Source organism: Coloeus monedula, assembly GCF_965178545.1.
Source record: "Coloeus monedula genome assembly, chromosome: 1".
NCBI classification, from domain to species: Eukaryota; Metazoa; Chordata; class Aves; order Passeriformes; family Corvidae; genus Coloeus; species Coloeus monedula.
The window spans coordinates 146,238,912-146,266,150 of record NC_138781.1 but is presented as its reverse complement, the minus strand read 5'-3'; the positions used below and the strand labels follow the sequence as shown (position 1 = coordinate 146,266,150).

At 42.2% G+C, this 27,239-nt stretch overlaps 1 protein-coding gene across 1 annotated transcript in view; it reads left to right on the top strand.

The window, feature by feature from the left end:
* ENPP2 (ectonucleotide pyrophosphatase/phosphodiesterase 2) overlaps positions 1-3,736 on the top strand; it is a gene marked incomplete at its 5' end in the record, with an annotated part of 56,495 nt that extends 52,759 nt beyond the window's left edge. The window contains one exon of the mRNA XM_082288184.1: positions 3,243-3,736. Coding sequence (XP_082144310.1) covers positions 3,243-3,413 — 171 coding nt within the window. The 3' untranslated portion in view covers positions 3,414-3,736. The remainder of the gene's footprint in view (positions 1-3,242) is intronic.
* Between the last annotated feature and the right edge of the window lie 23,503 nt (positions 3,737-27,239).

The window sequence follows — 27,239 nt, the reverse complement described above, 5'->3', positions numbered from 1 at the left end:
GTATGTATTTACAGTCTGAGAAAAACTTCAGTGCTTCTGCAAGGTCATTAGCAGATATTGGTCCATGCCTTTTATATAGCAGAGAACCACTCCAAAAATATTTAAATGTTGCTCTTGAATGAAAATACAGCTAGGCAAATTTCTACCACTGAAATCCAGCATCAGTCTTACTTTTGCACATGGTGTTCCATCTTACTTGTCCGAAGAAGTGATTGCGTAAAACCTCACCATACTTCATGGATGAAATGCATGGATAACATAGGAATTTTACCTTAACATCTCCACAGTTTTCTTTTAAGATTTGAAGAAATATTAGCTTTCCCTCTGCTCTAGCTGTACACACATTCTCTCTCTTCACACAGCCACTGAAGAACACCACTACTCTTCTCATCTGAATTTGTTCCTTTTCTAAACTGTGTTTATTCATGGTGAGGTTATGCCCATTTATTCTTGTGTCAACATTTTTCTGTGTCTTAAATAGCCCTTCTTTGGGATTTACCCTAGAGATGATTTATGATGATTCTCAAAGCATATACTTCTCTCTATTCATGGAAGACCCAGGATCTTTTTTGCTCTTTTAAGAGAGGATGAGCCTGTTGGCAGACATCCTGTGCATCTCATCCAGTCCAATCTTTTTTTTCCCCTGGATCATGAATGAGATTAAGTACTGCAGCTCAGATCTCAAAATGAAAATGGTTTTCTTTCCATTGGACACAACTCCTCTGATACTACCTATAATTTGCTTTTTCCATAGCTGTGTTGTAATGGTGGCTCACATTTGTGCACAACTGATACACTCAGGTGCTTTTCTTCTGTGTGTCGGTTTGGATAACCCAATTTCATGCTATACTGGGAGCTCCTGCATCTGCATCCTCCACTGTGCTGTTCCAGTCTTCCTCTGCATTGACAGGAGTTCCTGCCCGTTGGGGCTTTTTGCTAGCAACTAATGACCTTGGCACAGGAAGCATGTGTGAAAACATTACACAAAATCCTTTCCAAGACCAAAGTTGAAGGAACCCTAGAAACTACTGGAAACTTTCTCTAGGCGACTGTTTTCCCTTCAGCAGAACATTTAAATTTCTTTTCATAAGTGAGTTCCTCACCCACCTGTCTACATGCATCATGTTCAGCTTTCCATTTGATATTCAGAGAGATTCTTGTGCAGAATATCTGGTGTTTTTTCCACTGGATTTTGGGTTAGCCTCCTAATTGATTACCTATTTCTATTGTCTCCGTGTTATCAATTGTTATTTTTTCCTTCTAAAACTCTCTGTATTATGGGGGTGAGACTAAGCTCTACAGTTGGAGAAAACTGTCATTTTAAATGTAAACACTTCATTATTATGTGGCAATATAATACCATGTTAGCTGATCACTGTATTTCAGATCCTTGCTGCTGCACCTGAGGCTTCATGGGCAGGTTGTGGACTAGAAAAAATAAAAATGGAAATCAGTGGATTGATTTTTCTGGAGTCATGCAAATGCCGTCTTGCTGGACTAGGTTTAAACAAGCCTCACAGTCCTGTGATTTATTCATGTTGCAGATCTTTTGCACACTGCTTGTATTCAAAAAAAGTGAGCTTTGTAGCTTGCTCATAACTTCCTTTTGAGCTCTGCAGATTTCCTGCTCAGAAGAAAGGCTTGAGGAAAACAAAAATGTCACAGTGGCTGCATTTGCAGTAACAACCCTGTTGAGGCCTGTTTGCAGACTCCTGATTGCCAGGCTGAAGGCTGAGCAGGGGCTTCCTGCAGCCACATGCTGCCAGGTGGCATTCCTGGAGCATGGCACTGCAGGCAAAGGGGAGTGAGCAGGATGCGCTCCCTCCTCTTCCCTCTTAATTTGCATCTTTCTTTTCTTGTTCCAGACCTGGTTTTGGTCCTCAGGTTGTTAGTGATATGGAGAGGAAAGCTGGTTTGGGGCTGAGAGCTTTGAACTGAACAGGTGCTGACTCGGTCATGGACATTTGCTTTAGACCAGCCAGCTGTGATCTGTCTGGGACTTTGTGTCCTCTGTGCAAACGACCGCGCTCACCCTCCCGGCTTTTGTTGGGTGACCCACTTCCTGGTCTGTGGCACAACTACTGCACTGGATGGGCTCTGGCATTGCTGGAGCTTAGTCTTGGTCTATGAGAGGGTCACTTGGTAGGAGGACCTTGCTGAGACAGTCAGAAAAGAGTTCATTTCCAGGAATAGGCCCAGAAGTAGATTTTTATCAGCAAGATTTCCAAGCCACACACATGAAGTCTAAATATCGGAGATACCATTCCTAACTTGCTTCTCTACCAGTGGTTTAGAGGTACCAGCCAGAGGGGCCAAAGGGGGAAAAGTCCTGTTTGCTTTGTCCTTTTCCCATGTCTGCTCCCTGTCATGCAGTGCCCAGGCCTGGGTGCAGTGCTCAAGGCACATGTTGCTGGGCTGGTTAAGGCACACAAACAGCCAGTCCCAGTCACTGCAGCGTTTTGCAGGGCTGATTTTCTGATGTGTTTGCAAGTTACCTTAGTTTGTGGATGACTCCAACATGTGCTGGTGCTGGCACAAGGCATGAGGCAGCAGCTATCCCCTAAGAGCATACAACCTGACCCCAATCACTCTGGCAGCACAACCTTCCTGATTTTTCTTTTTTTTTTTTTTTTTTTTTGTGTGTCAGGAAATGTTTGGTGAAATTCTTTTTTCTATCAGTGAAAAATATGTATGTTCCAGTAACAAGAGTCTTTAGGTACCTACATAAACCACTGTCCCAGCTGTGTAAAGAATTGTAAAGGTCTCCTAAAAGTAAAGTGGAAAGATTAAAATATTACTGTGTTAGATGATGTAGTGGTCAATTGAGAATAATGTATAGGGGTAGGATTCAAAGCCAAACAGCCTAGAGTTTGGCCTTTGGTAATACAAAAATAATTAATATGGAGTTCCTTCTGTGAGATAAAAACCATGGAGTGACCAGTGAATCTTCTAAAAACATATGGCTGTTTTTCTGAAACACCTGCAACTTGAGCCTAGCTTTTTCTAGATGATTGTTTTTGTGTCAGCCCCATCCTAAAATGGGTACTGAATTAAAACTGTAGGATTCATCTTGCTTGCTGAAAGTCAAATCTGTTTTCTTGGAACTCATTTACCTTATTCATTTCGGAATAAGGCACAGAGGTTCTTCAAATCTGGAACAAATGTGTAGACAAGTTGCATTTGCTTTGGAGATGATTTTTGACAAGACTTACTATAAAATGTTTTGTTTTTTTTTTTCCCAGAGCTCTGAGGATGAATCAAAGTGGGTTGAAGATCTTCTGAAGATGCACACTGCACGTGTGCGTGACATTGAACAGCTCACTAGCTTGGACTTCTTCCGAAAGACCAGTCGCAGCTACACAGAAATCCTCTCCCTAAAGACATACCTGCATACGTTTGAAAGTGAAATTTAGCTTTCTAACCTTTACTCAGTGCATCCTTTTATCAACTGGTGTATATTTTTATATTGTTTTTATATTTATTAATTTGAAGCCAGGACATTAAAAATATTAGTATTTTAATCCTGTATCAAATCTTAAACATTAAACCTTTGTGTCATTTGTTTTGTTTCTCTAATGTTTAATATAGGTATGTCCCTTGGTTGATTTAGTAGTGCTTGTAATACTGCATTTTGAGTCCTTACTCTGAGCTTTTAAGTGGTGCTGCAAGGTTTGATGCGTGCATCAAGGAAATTTCTCATGCTCCTTTACCACACTTGTAGTCCTGTACTTTATATCAAAATACTGAACATGTAAAATTACATTCATTTACTGATAACTGTGTGACAGACATATTTAAACACTATAGACAAATAGCATCTTAAATATAATAAACCACACATTCAGGTTTTTTTAATGTGTTTTGATTTCCTTTCACAGGGATGTTCAGAGGGGCTTGTGGGCAGCTGGATGCTGACAGATCTCTTAGTGAGCAGAGCCCTTCTCAAGAGCCTTAGGTTTGCTGGTAAGAGGACTGCCGGGGCCCAGGTGCCCTGCCCTGGTACTCAGCAATGAGACATAAAATAGACACCCACAGCAGTCATTACTGGTTAGGTTTTGCTATAGGGGCAGAGCTGGGAGGGGAGGATGCTTGCTGTCATGAGCTAGCAGGGAATTATTCCATGCTTGAGGCCACTTGGCCCTGCTCTGGAACTGTGGAAAGGATCCAAGGTGATAACACCGGTTGTCGCTGGTAGGGCTGTGTCACACGCCTTCTCTACCACAGCTGGTCTGGGCTGGTTCATGGGAATACCTGCTCCATCATCATTTGCTTCAGCTTTGGGGGAAATTGAAATAAGACAGAAGCTGAAAGAGGTGACATTGCTAAATATACAGCAGTGGACTTTTAGCTGTGAGAAGAAAATCTGATTTTTATCATCCTGTTCTAATGGACAGAGCCTGAGATGTGTTCCCCTAGTCTGAGGCTTAATGGCAGCCCTCATTCTCAAAGGAAACCCCTTGGTCTGACTGCACACATATAACTTCTGGTACAGTGAAGTCCATACAGTGCACGTGATTCAGAGCCATCACCTAGACCTGGTCAAGTCTCTGTTTGCTATTTCAGTGCAGTAACAATCTCATAATCCTGGCAAGCCCCCCTACAAGTGCCACTGAGGGCAGAGTCCTAAGACAGTGGAGTAGACACTGTTGTGTGCTGGTATCTGGATAATGGCCTGATTTGGCTTGGACAGCTTTTATAGAAGACATATTATGGAGCATTAGTGTTAGTGTAGCTACATGATGTAACAGAGAAATTATCGTTTAGAATGTCTTTGAGGCTGAACCCACTAATGCCACTATTGTAAAGCCTTCATTTGAGGTTAGAGATTTCCCTCTCTCTATGAAAGTTGTGTCTATTTTCTCCTTCAGGGTTGCAACTGCTGAAGGGAAGAGGGAGGGGCTGGAAAGCATCTCAGCCATGTAAACAGACCAGTAGCCAGGTCTCTGAAGTAAAATTAGTTTGGCACAACAGCAACTTGCACCCCTGTAGCATCCATCTAAGAGAAAGTAGTAAATTGGAATTAATCACGTTGACGTAGATAATAAAGATCTTGTGACCAGTAGACAAAAATTTATTATTCTAGGTGCCAAATTCTGTTTTATTTAGAAAACACAAAACTTGAATGCTTTATAATACCTCCAAAATGTTAGGATGGAAATTCTAATAACTGCACAAAGCTACGGGAAACATCCTATTCTTGCAACTTAATAATTGTCTCTTGTGGTTGTCTGGTAGCACAGAAATATTTTCCTTTAAGCTTTCAGCAGGGCTTCTTGCCATGATAAGCTTTTATGTTCTTATATGTACTATAAAGGGTATTTCCTTTGGATTTAAAAGAGCTTTCTCTTAAGACCTAATTCCTTCAACATGAACTTTAGTGATGATTTAATGTGGTGGTTCATAAACTAAAGACCACCCCTGCTCTTTTGCTTTGACATTAATCTGTTGCTCTGTTTGGGTTTTTAATCAAATTGAACAAATTATGTAATTATTTTCTCCCAAAATAATATGAAATTTATACCAAAGGAACATTTAAGCTCTGAAAAATAATCTTGTGTTCATAGAAGTTTGCTTCTGAAATATAATTAGTGATTGAAAATTGTTGTGAGAGATAGTTTAACTATTGGTTTCACTAAAGAACGATGATTAGTGTGTTGGGAAACATCATTTTTTTGACTGCGTTTCTTATTGTGACAGTAAATAATAGCAATTTACTTCTGTCCTACCTACTTCTCTTCAGCCTTTGGCTCTATGGTCTTGCATGATGTTGCTGTTTTATTTTATTGTGTTAGCAGAAATAACTGCACTGAGAAATACTTGTGGTGATTTCTGCATGTGGCATGGGGTACTTTTCCCACTGAAAGATGCCTTATCAACTCAAAAGCTCTAATGCAAAGCTAAAGCCTTGTAAATCCCTCTAAGCAACATGAGCTCTGCAGGAATGACAGGTATTTCAAAGGAAACTTGTAATTTGCCTTTGGTGTAATATTCAGGGTGAATGTTAGCTTAGGGCACAGGGAAGGAACCCCTCTGCTTTCCAATCCTGTTAGACCATTTTGAAAAGATGAAATACCACTTGTTTCTGTTACATGTTGCCTTTTCTGGCTTCAGCAAGAGGTCCATTGAGGAGAACAAGCACTGAATTTTTCTGTTGAGCAAACACTATTTTTGAGGGTTTGGTAATTACTGTTTGTACTTGGTGATCCAAATTTGAGGCATGTTCAATGGGTTAGAGGCAGTTCAGTTGAGCAACTGCCACAACAACGAAAGCCATGGTGTCCTGCACACCTAGCAAGGTCCTTTTACTCGGGGAAAAATCCTTCAGAGGCAGTTATGCAACTGGAATAACCCTGCTACTGGAAACTGTTGCTTTTTAGAACCCATTTTCCACAGTCACGTATCCTTAATAGATAAGCACTGAAAGCAGGTCAAGTAACCTGACCAAGAGAATAGTTGTGATTGTGAAATTATGGCAAAAGTCACCATCCTGTTCTGGCAGTACCACAGTACTCAATGACTGATGATTATGTTCTGTCCTGGTCAGCTAACAGCTTGATTAGATTGATACTTTCTACTTGCTGTTTCTCTCTTCTCCATGTCCAGCCTTTAGCCTCTTTATGGGGTTAGGTACAACATTCAACAGTTTTTGCACTTGTTTGAATGTTGGTTCTGTTTCGGTAACAGCAGATCAGTTTGTATTGTGTTATAAAGCAATTTCAGCTCCAGATGAACAAGAAAATGAAAAGATTTAGTTGTCAGGTCTGTGCCATCCTCTGAAGGTTTTCCAGAGTTCACAGGGATATAGTGTGAGCAATAACCATGTTTAATTAGGCCAATCTTGCTGTGTCCCTGGAGGCTCCTCCAGAGCAATCCTGCCATGATCTCTTTCTTCTCAGTGCTTTATATGCAAACAGTCAGTCAGCTGAATGTGTGAAGATTCTAAGACTAACAAATGACAACACACATGCATGGCAGGTTTATGAAGTCCCTGCTCCCCTTGCATTTCGCTTCTTCCTATACATCAGTCTGTATAGGGTGAAATAGCTCTCTAATTCCTGCACATAGCCAGAAGCAAACCTTTTCAGGAAAGCTGAAGGAGCTCCCCTCTGAAGGTGTTGCTAGTTGCAGGAGAGAGCAGGAACTTGGGGAGTGTCTGGCTTAGACTGTGAGGACAGAGTGCAGAACCTGATCTGAAAGAAAAAAATTTGTAGCAGCAGGAACTGATGTTCCAGCAATCCTTCCCTTCAGTCTCACATCCACATCAAACATCTTTAATTACCTTTAAATTTGTATTACACTTCTGTGCAGATTACCCTGGCTCCTTTCTGCAGGAGGCAGAGGAGATACTGCTTGCAGTGCAATTGAGAAAATTCCCCTGCAGATTCGCTTGTTCTGCCCTGTGAGAGAGGGATACAACCAGGCCTTCCCAGAGTAGGGGAGAGTATGGGTGCTGCAGGGCTGCCATCTCCTCTCTGCTCCAGTACAGTGCTCTTCCAATGGGTTTGTCACTTAAGGCAGCAGGGTTTATTCTGCTGGTTTGGCACAGAGAGACAAATGAAACTTCACAACCTTCCTGGGAGGCTGCTGTTACACAGGCATGGATGAAACTGTGGCATGGAGAGGTTGGATAGTCTGTTTAAGGGCACACATAGAGTCTGGCCAGTAAAGCTGGTCACAGCGCTACTGTGCGGGGCTTAATATGTGACATTTTGAAATCATTTCTGATAGTGCTATCACTGAGGGGAGAGCACAGGGCACATTTTGTAAAGCAAAATCTTCAGAATCATGTGGCTGAAATAAAACTTGAATACAGGGCAATAGAAGCAAAACTCCCTTCCTTTGAGGGCAACAAATAATGCTGAATTGGTTTTCTGTCAATCCCATGCATCAAAATGCTTTTGGTAGGCCTGGTTCCTTACCAGAGTCCTTCTGTATCCCACAGGGATGCCACAGCACTTGTCTGTCCATCTTGTCTGTAGTCCTCGTCCAGGTCGGTTTTTGACTAGTTTCAATTTCCCTTACTGCAGTCTCAGACCACTGTTGCACTTGACCTGAGAGACATGGTATAGTAATGAAAAATAAGTATACCCTGACCAGGATAGACCTGCCAGCAAATGATTAATACCATGTTAACTGTATGTCTTCCAAATGGGGGAAATGTTCAAATGTTTAAAGTTCAGCCCTTGTTCAAGAGAGGAGAAAAAAAAGGCATTTTTAAACATTGTGGAAAAATACCTAATCTCGTTTCTTTGCACTTGTTGTGTAAATACAAGATAAGAGCAGTATTCCCAAGGTTACTGCAAACAGCCTGTCACTACAGAGTACAAACTAACATTTACTAAAATGTATGTTGACATAAAAAGCAGCATTGCTGCAGCCAGCTGCGGTAAAAAAACCCACAGAATTTTTTCCCTTTACAAGTCAAAGGTTTGGGATGTGACTTAGTCAGACCTGCCCTCGCAAAGGAAAATCCCTGCCCTGCCTACAGCATCCATGGTATGTGCACAGTTGCTCTGGAGCCTTACCTTACTGTGTTACCTTATCTGTGGTTTTCTAAACACGGTAGGGAAAGGCAGATGGAGGTCACCCTGGTTTCCTCTGCGGGTTTTGCCATGGAGACATCATCAGGCAAAGAAATTGGTAACTGTGGATTAGCACAGCTGTAACTGATTGACCCTAAAACTAGAATTTACTAGAAAAGAGGTGGGATTATTTGACATCATAAACCCTCAACAGAAAAGGATGAAATACTCTTCAGGGGATATTTTCCTGAGTTTTCTTTTTCCTGGCTGTGTGCAGCAAGTAGACAATTATTTCTTCTTTTCTACATGGAGGATTGATATGTCAGAAGAGGATGGATAAAGAAGGAACAGGAACTTTGTACACCCACCAAATAAATCTCCAGCCCCAGTCCCCTTCTGGCAGCATCTCTTGGACCTTCAACCTCTTCTGTCATCTGAAGTGGGAAACTTCTCTTACCCCCTTACACAGCAGGTTTTTTTCTGCTGACCTCCCTGTTTTATTTCAGCTCTGATCTGTTAATTATCTGCAAATAGCTTTAGTGTTAGCCTACCAGCTCTGTCAGGTCTTACACACACCTTCTGCAGAGAAGAGGATGTGGAAGATCCTGATATATCCCCATTTTCTTTTCCGGTGCAGTTAAAACCCAGGGCCAGCTTTTGCAGATAAAAACCCTCTTCAGAGTATTTAAGCTGGTGGCCTTTACCCAGGTACGTGTCTTTGTTTGAAGGCATTTAATGTTTCTGAGGGTAGAATGCCAAAGCTCTGATGAATCAACCAGAACTTCTCCACACATGACCAACTAGACCCTTACTTACAACAAAGAAAATTAGCTATTAATAATGTTGGTATTTTCTCTTCTGGGACTAGAAAGTTCAGACCCAATCCAGATGAGCCAGAGCTCAGGTTCTGTCTCAGCACTGACTGTGACAGATCACCTCCTCTGCTCATCAGCCCATTTTCATCTAACAAAGTCACTAGGACATTGCTGAAGGCTGGATTCACCTGCTCTCTGCTGGATGAGCATTGTCATTTGTACTTGTAGTCTTTTCCATGTTTCTAGCTGGCTTTTGGGGTGTGTTTTGCGGTGCATGGACATGGTGTTCTGGGTCAACAGTAACTACATCGTCCTCTTCCTCCTCCATTGTACTGCTACATGAACAGTCATCCCTGCTTCCCCATGGCCACAGGCCCCTTGCTGGACTCAGGACTGTAGTACACTTACTGTACACCTCTGCAGAGTCTAGAGGAAAGGACACTAGGAAGCAGGTCACAGATGATGTGTTATCTTCTCCTGGGCTGTATCTAACCTGTGTGGGCTGCAGCCTGGGCAGATGTGAACGGTATTTTCCCATGTGATAAACATTGAATCCCCAAACATTATTTGTTAGCAAAAAAAAAAAATTAATTCCTAAGATTCTCCTTACTGGTACCACCATTAATTTCTAAGATTCTCCTTACTGGTAACCCCAGAAGAAACACTGCTGGTTTGAGGGATCTAACAAGTTACATTTTTTATAATTATCCTCTCAACACAGTAGAGAAAAAAGAAGTTTGCAGAAAAATAGTTCTTTGTGTTTCTCTTCTTTGTTGAAGAAAAAAGCCATTATATGCAGCATGCTCAGCTAGGCTAGTAGATGTCCAGATTGAACTAAGAGTGCGCCTTCATGGTTTGCACCTTCATGGTTTTCACCTTCTATGCCTCATCATGTAATTCTAACCCTCCTCAAAAGGTTTCCATATGCATTCATGAAACCTGGGAGCCCTCCTGTGGTCAAAATCATGAGCTCTTCTTCCGGTTGTTACCCCAAATCTGATGTAGTCAATTCCATTTTAAACTTTATCCTTGGAGTATTCATTGAGAAAAGTTTAGATTGTTTCATGAGTTTTTGAAGGGGTCGATCCCATTACCTCTCACTCCCTTTGGCCATTATCTGATGTTGTCCACATCTCTTTTCCAAGGCTGGGGTATTGCCTGACAATCTGCCTATTACTTCATCTTTCTTCCCTCCATACTCCTCCTCCCTGTTTGCTGTCCTTTGTAGGCTTCTCCCTTTTTGCTCTGATCTAGTCAGGCTCTCATCATCAGTCCGTCTCAGAACCCTCCAGTTGTGCATTAAATAATGTTATCGACACAAATTCCAAGTTTACTGTCTTCCACACTGGAGAAGTATGTGATTCTGAGGGCTTTGGTGAGCTCATTTTTAACATTGTGCTGAAGTTGTAGAAAAGGTGTTACATTTCCTCAGGGACTTCATTTTGTGGCCTTTGTAGAGCCCCTCAGGAAAGTTCTGTTTCCACACGGGCAATTGCTTCCTTTTTAATGGTGTTTCATTGTACATGAGAAGCAAAACTGTCAGGAATCTTGAGCAGGTTTATGAGGGAGTAGGAAAGGGTGAGATAAAAATGAGGAAGAGCAAGAGAATGCTTTTGCCTGTAGTGGGGCTGATGCTGAGTGTTTCTTTCCTGCTGTATAACTAAAGAGGAGAGCACCCACCCAACTGTGCTCTCTCACACCGATTCACCATGGCTGCTTGTGGGCTGCATCGAAGATCCCAGCATGGTCCACTGGATTCACTACACAAAGTGATTGGCAGAGAAGGCCTGAGAGCCTCAGATTTTCCCTCTCTGCCGTGGAATTTGTAAAGGCAGTTGGGTATTCATGAAGGTAAATACTTCAAGGCTTGTCATTTTTAAGATAATACAGCACATACCACAAGGGCTTGAAAAGGATTTGAAGCGTCTAGGTTGTAATACTGTTACAACATTTGAAGATACAGAGAGTCATGGAAAATCCCACCCAAAATTTCAGTATGCACTATGTCTCACAAGGCTAGCTTAGGATGGGGCTTTTGGAGCGTTGTTTTTATCCTAAGCATTATCTGACAGAAAAAGAAGTATCCCAAACTCCGCAAGTCTTAGAGGCTGAATTTCACTCAAAAGAGTGTACAAATACTTTCAGTAGTGAGTTTTTAAGATCACTGCATCCCAACTGGATGCTGAAGGTCGTAGCTGGTGTAGGAAACCTCTAGTAAGAACTGCAATGAGCAGTTCTTGGGGTTGCGGTTAAGCTGTTGGCCTCGCTGCTCTAAGTAAAAGCTAAATCCAGAACTGTAGTGATAAAAGCTGGCAAGTCTTATGTGGAGATACTTACAACTTTTTACCGGCTAGGCTCGTAGTTCAACGCCTTAGAAAGCCTCAGGCAGCCTAGAGAGGTAGCACGGGCAATCCAGCATTTCAGTGGCTCTAAAAGCAGCAAATAGTAGCTGCAAAGCTGATACCACCAGTGGAAGCAAAGAGGGAGAAATACAGTCTTCAGCTTGCCTAATTCCCCCAGTTAGAAGCTTTCAAACAGAAACAGAGACACACAGACATTCGCAGAAGGATTGCAAAGCCAAAGAAGGTGGCCCCCCTCTTGGGCCCTTCTTTTATTCGGAGAAGGGGAAAGGGGAGGACTGGGGGCGGACCCGGGGTGAGCGGCCAATCAGACACTGGTAGAGTTTGAGTTACATTTGGTTTTGCCCCTGCTTGGAACAAAGGAGTTTAGAGCACATGGCAAAGGCAAGTCCTGGCTTGTCTTGGGGAGGGGGAAGGGAAGCTCGGAACAGGCAGCAACAGTCTTAATGTGTTCATGGTCAGATTATATCTTCTTATCCTTCTTGTCCCTTTTGTGTCAGCATCATTCTTATCCTAACGAGCTCGCCTTCCTTACTGGTATTTAAATAACCCACCCACTCCTTTCCAAAATATTTTTTTAGTTGGTTGTTTTTTTGACTTTGGGGTTGTTTGGTTTCTTGGGTTTTTTTTAACCTGCAAACACATCTCATCTGAATAAGAAAAGAAGCTGTTGCAACTGATTCCTGAAAAAGAGGCTCGTTTATTATTTGTTTTATGGATTTAGATTTATGTGAGCCCATACCTACATTTATACCCTTGCTTAATTCTACTTTCATAACATGGATGTCATAGAGAGGACTGTATTTTCCATTCTCATAATTAAATATACACTAGCAAATAAAGCTTGCACAGAGATAATAATTCTTTAGCAGCCCCTCAGTCCATCCCCACATAATCTAGTGTTAGTTTTTGCCTGAGGATATATTCTTGTGGGACTTCCTAGAGTGGTTTATCAAGCCACCACCTCCAGCACAAAGTTAAATTTCTTGGTGTGGCAGAGGCAGATCATGTGATATTCCTGGGTTTTGGACACAGACTCTCAGGTGCACTGAACTGGCTGAAGAAGTTTTTGCCTCCTCTCCTGTAAAGGGTTATTGTTTCCTCACTGCCTACAGAATTGCTTCCCTGTAACTCACTCCAGGAGGAGGAATAGTTTATTTCACTAAAGGGTTTAAAAGCTAAAGTTCTACTCATGTAGCTCATTTTACTTGGAAATGGGTTAGGAAGCAACACAAGATATGCCTAGTTAGGAAACAAAAAAGAGTGGTAATTAGTGATGGAGTGACTGAGATGATCTAGTGGGGACTAAAGGTATTTTCATTTGAGACAGCTGGAATTAGGTGAGATGATCCTTCACAGCCCTTATCTGCTTAACTCACAAAGCAGCCTGATTATTTTAGATCACTTTTACTAATGCTTCAAACTAATCCAGCTACCCATATTGGTGCAGGCTTGCCCTGTAGTGCAATGAGGCAGCTGAGCCTGTTAAACAATGCTTTGCCACCCAGAAGTGCATCTTTACCACTTAGGCACCTGTGTCTTCTCAGCTCAGCCCATCCCGTGGCACTTCATCCTGAGGCTGCTCCCAAAAGCAGTAACTGGGGGCTCAGCTGAGTCACTGTCAGGTGTTATCAAAGCAAACCTCTACTGCTGTTCATGAAAAGTAGAAATGAGGGTGTCTGTAGAGTCTTTCTCTACAGATATGTGTTATCAGCTGCAGTGGGCCAGAGCTAGGAAGCTTTCTGTTTTGCTGTGCTTTCTTCTAACTAGCTCTATCCCTGCTCATTGCAAGGGGAGGATCTCTAAAGTTCCCTTCCAACCCAAACCATTCTATGATTCTATCTCTTGCTTAAGAGAGCTTCAGTCCAAAGCATGAAGACTTTGCATGTGTTGAAATAATCATTTTAAGGCAGTTGCCTGAATACCTGATTGCTCAGCTAGCCATATGACTTGATTTTTAATGGTGCTGACTGTTTCTGTGGACTCCAATAAGACTTCTTACTCGCTCGTAGGTCTGAAAATAAGGTCCTGCACAGCTCTATTCAGCAAAGCGTTTCAGGAGCTCCCTAAGTCCAGGTATTTGTTTAATGCAACTGCTGGGAATGCTCTGTGTGTGAAAAATACACTGTTCTTGGGAGTAACAAATATTTCTGACCCAGTGATGTGATTGCATCATTTGTGTGATCTCCTACCTTCAACAACCTTTATCTCCATGGTCTTATTTCAACTCATATAATCATTGGGTAAAAATCTGGGTCCAAGAGGTGCAATAAATAGAAGTGATGGTGAGCCCAGTGTTCTCCTTTGGAGGGGATCTTCACAGATGCATCAATAGACCTGCTAGTCAGGAGGAAGCAGAAGATGCAAATGCTGGGTATATATTTCAGCATCTATACACTTTTGCAACTCCTGTATATGCCACTTTGTGAAACGAAACAACCAGCCTCGAGGAGATACGGGCCTGATATAAATGCAATTTCAGCATCTTTCATCACACCAGACACTGTTAATGGAAAATCCTTTTTAGATGATCTTATTTTTGCTTTTGCAAATGTCCCCTGTTCTCACTTTACTTTAAGTGAGCTAAGAGCTGGTTTAACCACTTCACTGGCAGTTTGTTTCCCTTTAACAAAGGCCTCCTTCTTGGAACTTTAGTTTCTTAGTCAAACATTTTCTTTGCTGCTTCACACCTTGTTTCCAGCTGAAGATCCTCTCACTGCACCCTCACAAGCCCATTTTAGGCAATGCCATTTTTTTCTGTTAACTTTTTTTGCTTTTTCAGTGGGTATGTTTTCACGGCTGAAAGAACAGAAGCCATTTTGCAGCACTTCACTGCAAGTGTCAGTGTATGCAGGATCTCTTCTTCAAAATGTTTTTAACATTTGAATGAAAAAGCTTCCCGCTATTATCTGATTCATCTGTGTTTTCTCTGATGCCCTCTATTTGCAATGTAAAACGAAGTATTTCCCTCTGAAAGGTGCTTAATCTCTTCCTGCCTTTCATCCTGGTCTTAGGCTGAATCATCTTTAGATCATGATTCTCTATTGTGAATTATTTTTTATCCTCCCTATCTAGGTAGAACATTGTCAAGCCATTTACGAACAAATTTATTGAGGGGAAAAGATTAGTTTTACACTGAGTCCTACATGTGGTTTAAACCTGGCATTGTCCTGGTTACCCAAGCTGTACAAATTAGTAAATTTTTAAACCAAAAGGAATTTCAGTGCTCCAGACCCTTCTAGGAAAGATGACTCTTTAATGTCACACAGCATAATTTTTTTGCAAGGACAGATTATCTCTGACTGGGACAGCAAAATGGAATCATATTAAATAACAGTTGGTTCTTTCTGACCTGGCCAGTTATTCAAAACTCTGGAGTCTCGAAGGCTGGTGGAACCAAGAGGAAGAAGCAGTAATGTTATTCATCTGATACTGTTAATTTCCAGGAAAGTCTCCTAGAATTTAGCCTGACATTTGAGAAGATGGGCGCAGTGAGGGACAGACTGGCTGTGGCACACCCAGTGACTCTTGGATGCTCTGAACATGCCAAAGCCGTCAATGCAGCACCCTGGTACCTCTCAGGTCACAGGATGAGCATGGCACATCTACCATCTGCTGGGACCAGAGCTGCCTCCAGAGCCTCTGAAAGCCAAAACTGAGGGGCAGCAGGGAACAAGTCTGTAGTTTGGAAGCTGCCTAGACACATTTCTCAGCTGCAGATATAGGAGGAAACATGACCTTAAGGTAGCTCTAACTAAAGTGAAATTAAAAAATGTTTTTCTAGATAAAGTTGGATGCTAGAAAAGGAGAAAACCCTTCTCATCATCTCTACTCTTCCCTAACTCTTTTTTATAGACATTTAACCCTTCACAGAACTACTCCTTGGCAAAATACTGGGGTATTGTACAATGGGTATGTTGTACCAACAGCCTTGGCTTTACACATATTCTAGTAACTGGAATGTGGGTTCAATCAGTCATAACAAATTTGTGTGTGCGTGTAATCCAGCAGGATACTTAAATGTGTTTAGCTCACGTCTCTATACTTAAATCTCTGATTTTTGAGGGCACTTGATCATGTGTTTAAAGCTGAGAAGTGTTTTTCAACATTGGGTTTTCCTTTGAGGGGGGGAAGTACATGGGGGTGTAGAAAAAAGTATTTATAAACTGTGAATCCTTTCATATCTTTTGGTTTGCCTGCTGTGTCCTACTGAAGCCTCAGAGTAGGTCCCAGACCTGACAGAAGTCCTAGATAATTCCTGTTACTCTGGTAATAGGAGGCTTTTATTAAAACCTGTTTGATCTCTTACACCATGAATTATAAGACTGAACTTTTCTACATAGCGATACCAGCTGTGACTATGATACATGTTCCCTTTGGAAAGAAATCAGTTTCCAGTTTTCCAAGTCTGTCTAACCACGTCCTTGGCAAATCACTTAATCCTTACACCAGTTCCTAACCTGTGCTAAAAATAATGCAGATTGATTTTCCAGGAATGGTAATGTATAGTTGAAAACAACCTTGATCTTTGTTAGTAAGTATTATGTCTGTCATCTATGAATTATATGTATAAAGGTACTTGCTAATTGCATTTCTGTATAAATTCTGCTTGCTGGAATAGTAATTTTTTGCTCCATTATCTTAAGTTTATTTCAAAATGCATGAGTTTAGGGGGGTTCTTGTTTGCTTGTTTTGTTCTTTAATATGCTCACCTGCAATAAATTCTTATATTAGCTGACAATCCCAAATAGTGTATAAAAGGAAATGAGAAAACAATGAATCTCTAAGAGCACCTGCAAAGTAGTAGTGATTAATGTTCAGTGAGCTTAGTAGTTCATGATCTACCAGACAGTGAGCTTTCAGTAAGGAACAAACAAAGCAAGCAATCTTTGTCTCTTGATGGGATGTTTGGTATTATAAATTATTGAACAATATAAAAATTGACTTTTATTTTGGTTAGATAAGGTGCCTTGGTCTGAGGTCCCAGAAGTCGAGAAAAATGTTTCTGCAAAGTAAAGGGAGGGAAGAGGGAAAAGGGCAAAATAGATTTTGGCATTTTAATTCCTGTATTGATATGGGCCATTGACTGCCCTATAGTGGTTTTGCTGGTGCTGGTTTAACTCACAAGTTTCAAAGCTTATTAAAGAACCTCTTTATCTCTTCTAAACCTACACACTTAACTTGCAAGTGCTTTACAAAGTATGGTTTTACCCTGTACTTTAAGTGCTACATTCATCTCAGCTGATTTCTCTTAGTATAAATGAAACTTTACATGTTGAACCTTGGAAGATTTTTAAGCACTTAACACTTAAAATAGTTCTTAAATAATCTTTAAATGCTGAATTAAAATCTCTCTTTTCAATGAGGTAAAAGTTGAAATACATGTGTATTGTCTTGAGAGATCAAAAGGTATTGAAGTTGAAAAATATTAAGTAGCATCTAGGCCAAAGATATAAATACTAAGCTGACATCTTTTCATATACCTGTTAATCTGTTTTACATATATAGCTCAGTCTATTTTTGATCAAATGTACCAGTAAAGCTAATGTGTTAGGAAAACAAGATAACCTCAGAACATGAAAAATCAGGCAGCAGCTCATGGGGTTTTTTTCATAGTGGGGAGGCTCAAATCAAGTCCCTTTTGTTTCTCACCTTAAAAGAGTAATTCAGGACATTAAAGTCCTTATGTTTTTCTAAATTTTTTAGTAGAGAAAGTCTCACAGCTAAAATTTTATTAAGCAATGCAAGGCATACTTTAAAGTAGTAAGTTTTCATTTGTAATGTTCCTTGAAATAATTCTTAGAGTGAGAAATAACTGTATGCTTAGATAGAACTTAAACCTGGAAGCATGTCTGAACAGTTTCCAAAGAGATGCCCAATTACTTTGCTCCCACACATCTTTGTCCTTCTCTGAGAAACGCTGTTGCAGCCATCATGGCAGACTACAAGGCTGAGATGAGAGAGCTCACAGAAGAGACCAGTCATAAGAAGGGAAGCAAATCCCAAGAGGCCAGGGAAGCCCCTGTAGTGGACCCCACCAGAAGCATCATTCCTTGAGCAACACAGTTATTGCAAATAAAACCTCAGTGAGCTTGTTCTCCAGTCTCTATTTCTGTGTAGAAACTTACAGAAATAGGACTAAATATCCATATCCTCTTGTTTCCAGGGCTTTCATGCCCCTCTGAGAAGTTTGCCCCTCTATCTTCCAAGGGTCCCCCTGGGAGCTGGGGTGGCAGGGGCAGGAGCAGCTCCTGGACCAGCCAGGCAGTAAGGCAGGGAGGAGGTAGATCAAGCCAAGCTTGGGTGCATGTTTGCAATTATCTCTACAGATGCTTGTACCAAAATTTGGAAATCCCATCTTCTATACAAAGGGAGAAAAGGACCTTGTACCCAGTCTGTATGAAATCCACAGTTACAGGCCACTATTGGCCAAAGTCAGTGAAGACCCAAGGACAAGGGCTGCCAGGTACAGCCTCAGCCACAGCCTCAGCTTTGCTTTGTGGGGTCATACAATCATAGAATTATTTAGGTTGGAAAAGACCTTTAAGATCATCACGTCCAAAATAATGGTCACTTCCCACTATTTCCCCTCTGGGCTGTCCCTTAAGTGTGGCAGAAACAAGAAGCAAAACTATTTTGCAGAAATGCGCCTGTTGGAGAATGGTTAGAGGATCAGGGACATACATTATTGATAAAGACAAATCAATAAAAGAACTGCACAAAGCAAAAGCCTGGAAGCAAAGGCCTGCATGAGAAAAAGCCTCCATGAGAAAATGCCTGCGTGAGAAACAGGCCTGAGAACCAAAAGGGAGTTTTTAGGAGGTACAGTGCTGTTCTGATAAAGATGTGCTGACCATGAGAAGGGAGGAAGATCTTTTGATCTCTCAAGACAAAACATAAATAATAGAAGCTTGCCAAATGTAGTCTTTTATCTAACCCAATTATGTAGAAGTAAGAATGCGCTTTTGTAAGCTTAAACCAATCAAGAACTGACAAGCATATATACTGATACTATATAAATGCCTCTGTATTGCTAATAAACGAAGCTTGCATTACCAATCACATTGATTGTCTGCATGTCTTCCCCCGCCGGAAAGCAAGCATGCGCCGATGGTTGCATTTCTTCCTTTTCTAGCCAGCAACTATCTTAATATCTTTTGATTGATAACTTTTTTTCTTTTTGATCCCAAGGAGGATGTGCCATGAAAATATTATTTTAAAGCTTCTCATAAGCAAAACTTTCTTTTTTAATTCATCTATGAGCAATATTCAATGCAAAATCTTATCTGGAGAGGGTGGAATTGCAGCAGTGGGTGAAAAGCCCTTGGTCTGGTTTTGAGCCTTGTCTTGAGGTGATGTTGGCTGTCAGAAGAGTGGATGATACCCAGTACTCTTGGAGTATCTGTATCTTTTTCTGAAAATGAGTGCATCCAGATGCCAGAGGAGCTTGTGAACTCCATGGCCAGGCTTTACCAGAAGAATCATGACAAGAAAACTTCAAGGAAATTTGGCATTAAATTTAAAAAGCCTGTAAACAAATCGCACTCCTGCTCATTGTGTGATTATGGATAGGTCCTTTCCATCAAGCCTAGGCTTAGTCCTGCCCTGTCATACCAGCTTCTTCAGTTGCATCCAGCCTTGCCAGTCCCTCTTGGGATATGGGAGAAGCACCTTGCTGCACGTCCCACTTTCTGCTCTGTTGAAGGGCTCCTGCTTTGCCAAAGGAAGATGTTCCCTCTGCTCACCACATACTCCTGCCTGCAGTTTTCTTCCCTTCCCAGGATTTTCAGAGAAAATGTCACCTGCCATTCTGCCTTCCCCAAGAATGCCTGACCCACAGGCACAGCAGGGACGTTTGCCAGGACGAGGCAAAGTGGTAGCATTTCTCTCTGTTGTTCACCCAAATCCTTTCACAAGCACGTAACATATTCACATTCAACCAGCTGTGAGCCAAACACATATCATCTGTCACAGCAATTTAAAGCCACTGTCCTCATGGCCTGACTTCTTGGAAGTCTTCTTGGAAGACTCTTCCACTCTTCTTGGAAGTCATCATAAATGCCATGGATCAAGTTATCATAGGAGTCTGGATTTTGGAGTCACTGTAAGGATGCCTCTCAAAGGGCACCAGCACTGATAGCAATAGTCTTTCAAGAGTGGGGTATCAGGCTGCATTTGAAGCTAAATGAACTGGCAGAAAGCCTAAAAAACCCAAGGGTGTCCGTGTAAGGTCCCAGGTCCAAGTTGGAGGCTGGGGAAGATGGACATGAACGGTGAAAGACACTTGTGCTGGCCCCACTTATGCTGTCCATCTCTGCCTGATCCACTTCTACCCAGGCACTGGAATGCAGTCCAGAGGCCTGGGTTCACTGTTCAACACATATGGCCTTTGTTAGGTCATACTTTTGTTGATTTTTGGGCTCCCGAGGTGCCCAGAGGTGCTTTGTAACTAAGTCTGTGCTGTTGTGGGTATGGTGCATAGAACCTGCAGCACGGGAGAGGGATCTCCTAATTAGCATCCCCATCACCCTGCACAGCTGACAACGTGGCATTTTCCTCCTCACATGCATCCTCTGAGGCCCCAGGAGCACTGTATGCCTGACTGGGGGTCTGTGGTGGGACAGGGCTGTGTGTGCAGCCAGGAAAGGTCCATCTTAACGCCTTCCCTGACATGCATTGTCCCCTGGATCTTGCTACCTGCCTCAGAGGCATTGCAGTGTTCCTTTGGGTCAGCATTTCTAAACACATTTAACATGCAACAAATTGAATTTCGACTGTTGCATTACTTTCCCGCCAGTTCTTCAGTTCTAAATCAAAATCTCCTTATGGAGATTTAAGTACACAGTGAAAATATTATGACCTTTCTCAACAACAAAAACTCCTAGAACTATGGTTCTATGATTCTTCCACTTCTACCATCTAACAGTCAATAATTACTACTCTTAGGAGGCCTTTTTCCTCTGATATGCTTAGGAAAAAAAAGATTCCCCCTACTATCATTTCAATGCCAACCCCCTCCCCCCCCTTTTTGTATTTCATTATTTCCTTTCATCTACCTTTACTGGTATCTGATACACTGTTGTTATCAGCAGTTCCTTCCTTATTAATGATGATATATGTGGCATTTGTTTGCTTAATATTTTGTTGCTGGCTGAATTGTGGAGGGGAATTGTTTGTGGAGTTTTTTGCAAAAGCTGATTTAATTTCCTCTCTAAGCCAGCTTGTGCTTTTGTTTTGTTTTGCTTTTGTTTTTAACTCCACTTGACCTCTTTTGTGCAAGGGGAGAGTGTGCCTTTTGGGGCACTTTGTAAATTGTGTTTAAATAGTTCCCAATTATCACTCACATTTTTCCTGTTTAAATTCTTTCTCTGCAATAATTTGGCTCATAATTGTTTTCAGCTTTGTGTAATCTGACTTCTTGAAAGCACTAAGTACATAGTATTGCTGGTGTGGATTTCATTCTGTCTGCATGCAATTAAAGCAAACCAGCCTCTCCAATTCCTTCCTTTGTTAACGGTCAAGACAACCCCAGTGCTGGTACTGCCTCCGGTTGGGTCTGTATTTCTTACGTAAGAGTTTCTGTAGGTGTTGTTACATGTCTGTTCCTGTAAGAACTCTGTGCTCTCTGTCCTCCATGTTGTATTTTCCTCCTTGTCTTTGAGGATTCCCTGTCTTGCTTCTCAAGCTGAAAGTGTTTCTTGATGCTCTCTACCATGACCAAGTGGCCTGCCTCTTTTCCATCACTAGTAAGGAGTACTGTGAGAAGAGTGGAAGATCTGTGATAAAAGCCAAATTAATGTTTCCCCTTGCCTAACTGTGGACAAAGTAGAAGAGAAATCGTGAAATTGTGAGTTGCTGCTTTTTGTAAGAGAGCTCCAGCTTTGCGCAGTTTTTGGTGCAGGAGAACAGGGCCTGCCATGAGACTCACCAAAGTGTTTATTAGTATTATGCTTTAATGCATTAACCTGGTTTGATTTTGGGGCTGAACCTTCTTCCTACCCCTCTTTCGATCACCTATCATGAAGAAGAACCACAGGAAGTGTGGTGTGGAAGGAAAGAGCCCACAGGAGGTAGGATTAGGTTTAGGGGTCAGTATGGGAGCCTGTCCCTGTGAATTGGTGGTGGAGACAACTGCAGAGGTCAAGAAGACCCACATTCAGTTCACTCTTCCATTTGAGAAGGTCTGTTACTCCTCTGTATAGGTGCCTCTCTCCAGGCACATACAACAGCTCTCAGGGTATGGGCTGACCAGTCTGGGATGTCTCCTGTGCTCCTGATGATGCTGGTTCCCTCTGCAGGAATCCTGTAGGATTCCTGCAGTGAGAGGAAGCAATAAGCTTAGTAGTTGTGGCTACTTGTCTTGGGTTCCAGATGTAGTGAATGTTTCAGTAAAATAAATTGATGTGTTTTTCAAGAAAATGAGACCCCAGTTTAGAACTCCATGTGGTTGCCTCTGATTTAGAAGACAATTTAAACTTGCTCTCCTGTGTCTGTTGTGAGCTTATGTCCCCGATGTTCCTGAAATCTAACACAACCTAACATTTTTCCAGCCACAAAGTATTTATTTGCTTGTTCTTTTTTTTTTTGCCAAGGCACTTGATTGTTTCTTGTGTGCTTTCAGACTGTCCCTGACAGTGTGCTATTACTGTCCCTGACCCGGCTTTGTGCGGCATACACGTGCTCCCACAGAAGCACAGGTGGGTTCAGTAAAATAGTCGGTAACAAAGAGTCAAGAAGGATACCTGCGTGCGTTCCAGCAGGCACTTACTGCTCCTACGCTGCCGAAGGTTGCAAAGGCAAATACAAGTATAATGAAGAAACTCACAGTTTTATCAGGGGCAGGGAAAAGGCGGGACTAGGGAACGGGGACCAATGGGGGAGCTCTGGGGGAGTGACGAGAGGTAGAGGCTGCCAGCCAACCGGGGAATCCACACTGGGATAGATTAACATAGCAGGACATGGTGGCCTCCGAGAGCCTCCTTTCTCTCACCATGACCGGTAAGTCTCTGGCACCAGAGACTGTCTTACCAAGAGCTCTCTCTGTCCCTTGTGCCACAGGCTAATCGGCCACCACCCTTCTCAGCCATATTTCATTGCCAAGCATCCAGGATTTTAATTTAATAATCTTAATTTGGTTTATAAAAATCTGCATGTTTTATGGGAGAAAAATTATCTGCCAAAAGAGTCAGTAATGAAAGTTGATAACAACCTTGCACAGTGAAAGGAGGCATGGCAAAAGGTGAACAAAAAGCCCCTTTACAACCTTATAAAGTTGTTTCCTTCTGTTTAGTTTAAAGCTCTATCAATTTTAAACTGAATGGTGTCACTGGTTCTACGCTCCCTAATTTTTCCTCCTCCGGGAAAGCATTGATGAGTATTGTTATCTGGGTCACCACATTGGATCTCAAGCACTGTTGCTGTATACTGCTTCCCCAGAATGCTAACTTTGGTTTATTTATACATCGTTAGTAATCCCTGAGCTTTGTCTATTTTTTCTAAACAGTAGGATGAAAGTAATTTTCAGTCTTCTTGCAGTAAGGAGTCCACAATGTCTTCAAAAGCACAGCTGCTCAAGCAATGTATCCTACATTTGCAAAGATTAATTTGTATGCTTTAAACAGCACTGCAGAGCAACGGCAGTTGTTGTAATAGTTGCAAGTTGATCTGTCTCAAGAGTTTGTTCTTGGTTCCAAATTTCTGGACATAGCTGCCTATGACAAATTTAAAAAAAAAAAAATCGTTTGTGTCTATGACAGAAAAACCTTCAGTGCTTGCTAAACAGTGTTTGCAGGTATCAGTGGTAGTAGCTTCTTAAGAGAGTGGGGTAAAAAAGCAACAACAAATATGAACCACAACAAACTGTGAAAAAAATCTGTGTTGGTTCAAGAAATGTTTCTGTTTCAGAAAAAACCTTTGGTTCCCAGTCACTGAATGTCCCCACATCCTGATAAGGCTGGTGCAGATAGGCAAAATTGGCTCTGAACTGTGATTTCCTTTTGCCCAGTTGACTCTGTTTTCAGGCAGGGTGAACTGAACCAATGAAAGTCATGACTTCAAGCACATTTTCCTGTGTAATTAAGAAGATGGTTTAACCACAGCAGCTGCAGGGGTTGAATTGTGGCTCTTGAGTCCCTGACTGCTGACCAAGCCACCTTGGCAGTATCAGGGGCTGCTGAACATTTCTGCCTGGCATGGAGAGGCTGGCCACCATTGCTACTTCTGGGATAGATATGGAGTGCTGGGTCCTTGGTCAAGGTCCTCCCTGCTGCCTTGGACTGCCACAGACCTGAGGTGAGGACAAGTATGAGGTAATGGGGGCAGCCTGGGGTCCAGTGCCCTGGGGCTGCTGCCCACATCTTTGTTTTGTGGGCTCAGTCCAAGAGATATTGGCTCCCTGAAGTGGTTCTTCAGCTGCAGCTCCCCTTGGATGCATGGGTTCAAGGATATTTATGCAATTTAATACACAGGAGGAGGTCAGGGTAAGCAAGGCAATAGATCAGCAAAGTGTTTTAACCTCCTAGTGTTAGGGACAGGAGATGTATCTATACCAGTCTACACTGATGTGGACAGTAAGTCCCACAGAGGGACTTTAAAATAAGAGTTCCTTTTAAGGTCTCTGGTGGAGTGAAAACCAAGTGGAGCTTGGGAGTTCAATCCATTGCTTCTATTGTGAAAATTTGTGGCAGGCCTCAGAGAAACTGTTTGTGGGGAAGAAAGTGTGGGGAGATCCCACCATACACCAAATCAGCTGCTGGGACAAGTTGGAAGAAAAAAACATGCACCCAAAACCTGCCCTGAAACAGCATAAAAACTAGTTTGTAGATCTCCTTATCTGAGAGGTCACAATGGGCATAGTCAGAGATGGAGGGAAGTTGGGAACAGTAAATAAGAAGAAGAATGCAAAGGGATAGAGGTAAACTAAATATGCACCACTTAGGGCCCTAGGGACTGGCAAACAGTTTATGTAGCTCAGTGAGTCATAAGATAACTGAGGAAATATCATCTCAGTGAGCAGCACTGTGCAGTTGACAAACATGTTTAGGGGGAACCCAAATAAAGCTGGATTTCTTTGTTTGTGGGTTTTTCTCTTTTCTTTCTCTGTTTGTTTTTTGGGTTTTCACAGGCTTTCTGAATTCCTCAAGGAGCTTCCAAGATGTAATAAAATAAGACTAGGTCTGATCTGCTTTCTGTACTTCCTCCAAGCAGGACCTGAGGTATCATGAGTAAAACAGACTTCGTGTTATTTCAGACCCATAAGCTCCCAGATTCCAAAAACAACCTGTGAAAAAAATGGAAAAAAAAAGTATAAATGCTTGTTCACACATACAGCCCTGTCAAGAAGATAAGAGCGGGCTGTCTCCTGTCGGGAGCTGCAAGGCTGCAGCAGGACACAGAGCCATCACCTTGCTGGAAGCTGAGCTGCTTTGCCTTCAGCACCCCAGCGGAGGTGTGCCAGCCCAGCTGTGGCAGCTGGTGTGTGGTGAGCACTCCTCACCACAGTGCTGTGCTGTGCCATGTGTGTAACGCAGCTCAGTGGCTGCACCAGCAGCTTCCTGCGGGCTGGCCCCGAGCGTGGGAGTGGGGCTGTGAATGCCTCTGAGCATCATTAGGTTCACACACGCTTTGAAGCACTGGAAGCAAGAGAAGAGAATTTTTTTCTTTTCCCTTGGAGGGACTTAGGATTGTTTCATTAGCTGTCACATTCTTTTCTCAGACACAGGGGCTGAGCAGTGTTGGAACAGCACATCGGTGGAGTGCCATGGGCAAGCATTACCATCAGCATAGTGTTTGTGTAAACCAAGCGTATCTATGAGATCCTCCTTGAATAAAAAACATCCACGGCTCTTCTATTTCATGAAGCCACGTGCTACTGATACATTTTTCTTACCAGAGTACAGCTTTGCTCAGCTCTATTTTTTTCCCCCAATGAAAGGTCAAAGATAAAGAAAAGTAAGAAAAATTTCTGCTACAACACAGCAAAAATGGGTTGGTTTATTGGCTCAAATCCATTCTTGAAATAACTTAGTCTTTTTCCTTCACTAATGTTGCACAAGAGATAATTTTGTCTCCACAGGCTTGGCCTGGGAGTACTGCTGCTGTTTCCATGTGTCAAACAGTTTTTTAGGGGTGGTATGCAACATCTTCCTCTCTGCAATCTCTTTTCCAGAGTTTTTAATCTTACTCTTCCTTGCTCCCTCCCTCCTCTCTGTGTTTGCCTAAGTGAGATGCCTTTTGCAGCACTGGGATGGAGGCGTAGGGTCAAGAGAACAGAACATGTAATCATCACTCCTTGCCTCAGTTTTTGGCCCTGCCATTGATTTTCTGTGCAATTTAGAGCAACAGACCCAACCTTTCTTCCAAACGATAACGTGCCGTTTGCTTCCCAAGCAGCCACAAATGCTGTCCAAGGAGCTGTGCCTAGTCTGAATTGGAAAGTGCCAAAGATTAATTTCACATACAATTTCTTCTGAGCTTTTAAATGCATTTGCAAGGGTTCACCTTAGGGATGGTCAAGGAGCTCCAAAGAGGCCCACTTACTCCTTCTGGCAGCTTGAAATCCTCCTTTCTTGCCTCTTTGGTCTTTGCATAATCTAAGCCTGTTGCTGCCTTGGAGACTTCCCTGGCATTTATTTACCTGTCCATGACAGAGTAAGGACAGAATGAGAGTGTTCCTTTCCAAAGGCACCATGGAAGCCTCAAGTGTGTTAATATTAAAGAATATGTCCTTTACAATATGTCTACACTGCTTCATGGGGTCATGACTAACTATTTGTACTAACTGAGTAAACTTGTTTAGAGACAACTTGGGCTTCTCTACCTTGTGGTATCCACCTACACCCTGAATGAAAAGGTTGGCTTTTAAGGTGCACTGGGCTCCTGAGCACGGCTCTGTGCAGTGCTGTGTAGTCCTCAGCAAGGTCATCTATAGATAGTTAAGGCATTTCTGCACAGCACCTCACTGTGTCCTGCAGATAAACCCTCTGTGTATATGAGTACATGTGTGTACATGTATTACAGCAGGTTAAACAAGTATCTGCTATTCAAAGATCAGTGTGTAATTAGAGTTTGGATGAACCTAAAAACATAAACCAAGAATCCAAGGATGCCCAAAACATATAAGAAAACTGTATTTGGGCAAGACTCGAAGTAGTCATTTGTGGCTAGAGATCTCTGGTTTGCACTGCTCCACCTCCTCTAAGTGAGGAGGAGAACCAGGCCTTAAAATACAGGCTCACAAGACTCAGAGACGTGGAAAAAGCAGCCCAGCCTATAACTAGTTAAACAATGAAGCAAACAAGAAGGGGAGCAATTAAACTTTTTTATGAGTAGCAGGAGAACCGTTGATTGTGAAATTTACTGGTAGCCAAGTTTTCCTCCCTTCCCTACCACTTATAATTATACTTAAATTGTAGCTACTGGCTGTGGCACAAAGCTCATGCATATAAACAAGTCCCAGGATATGCTGCAAAAAATACACTGTATGGGAGACATTAGCAAGAAGACAATCAGGAACTGGAATAGTGTTCCCACATGGAAAGCTG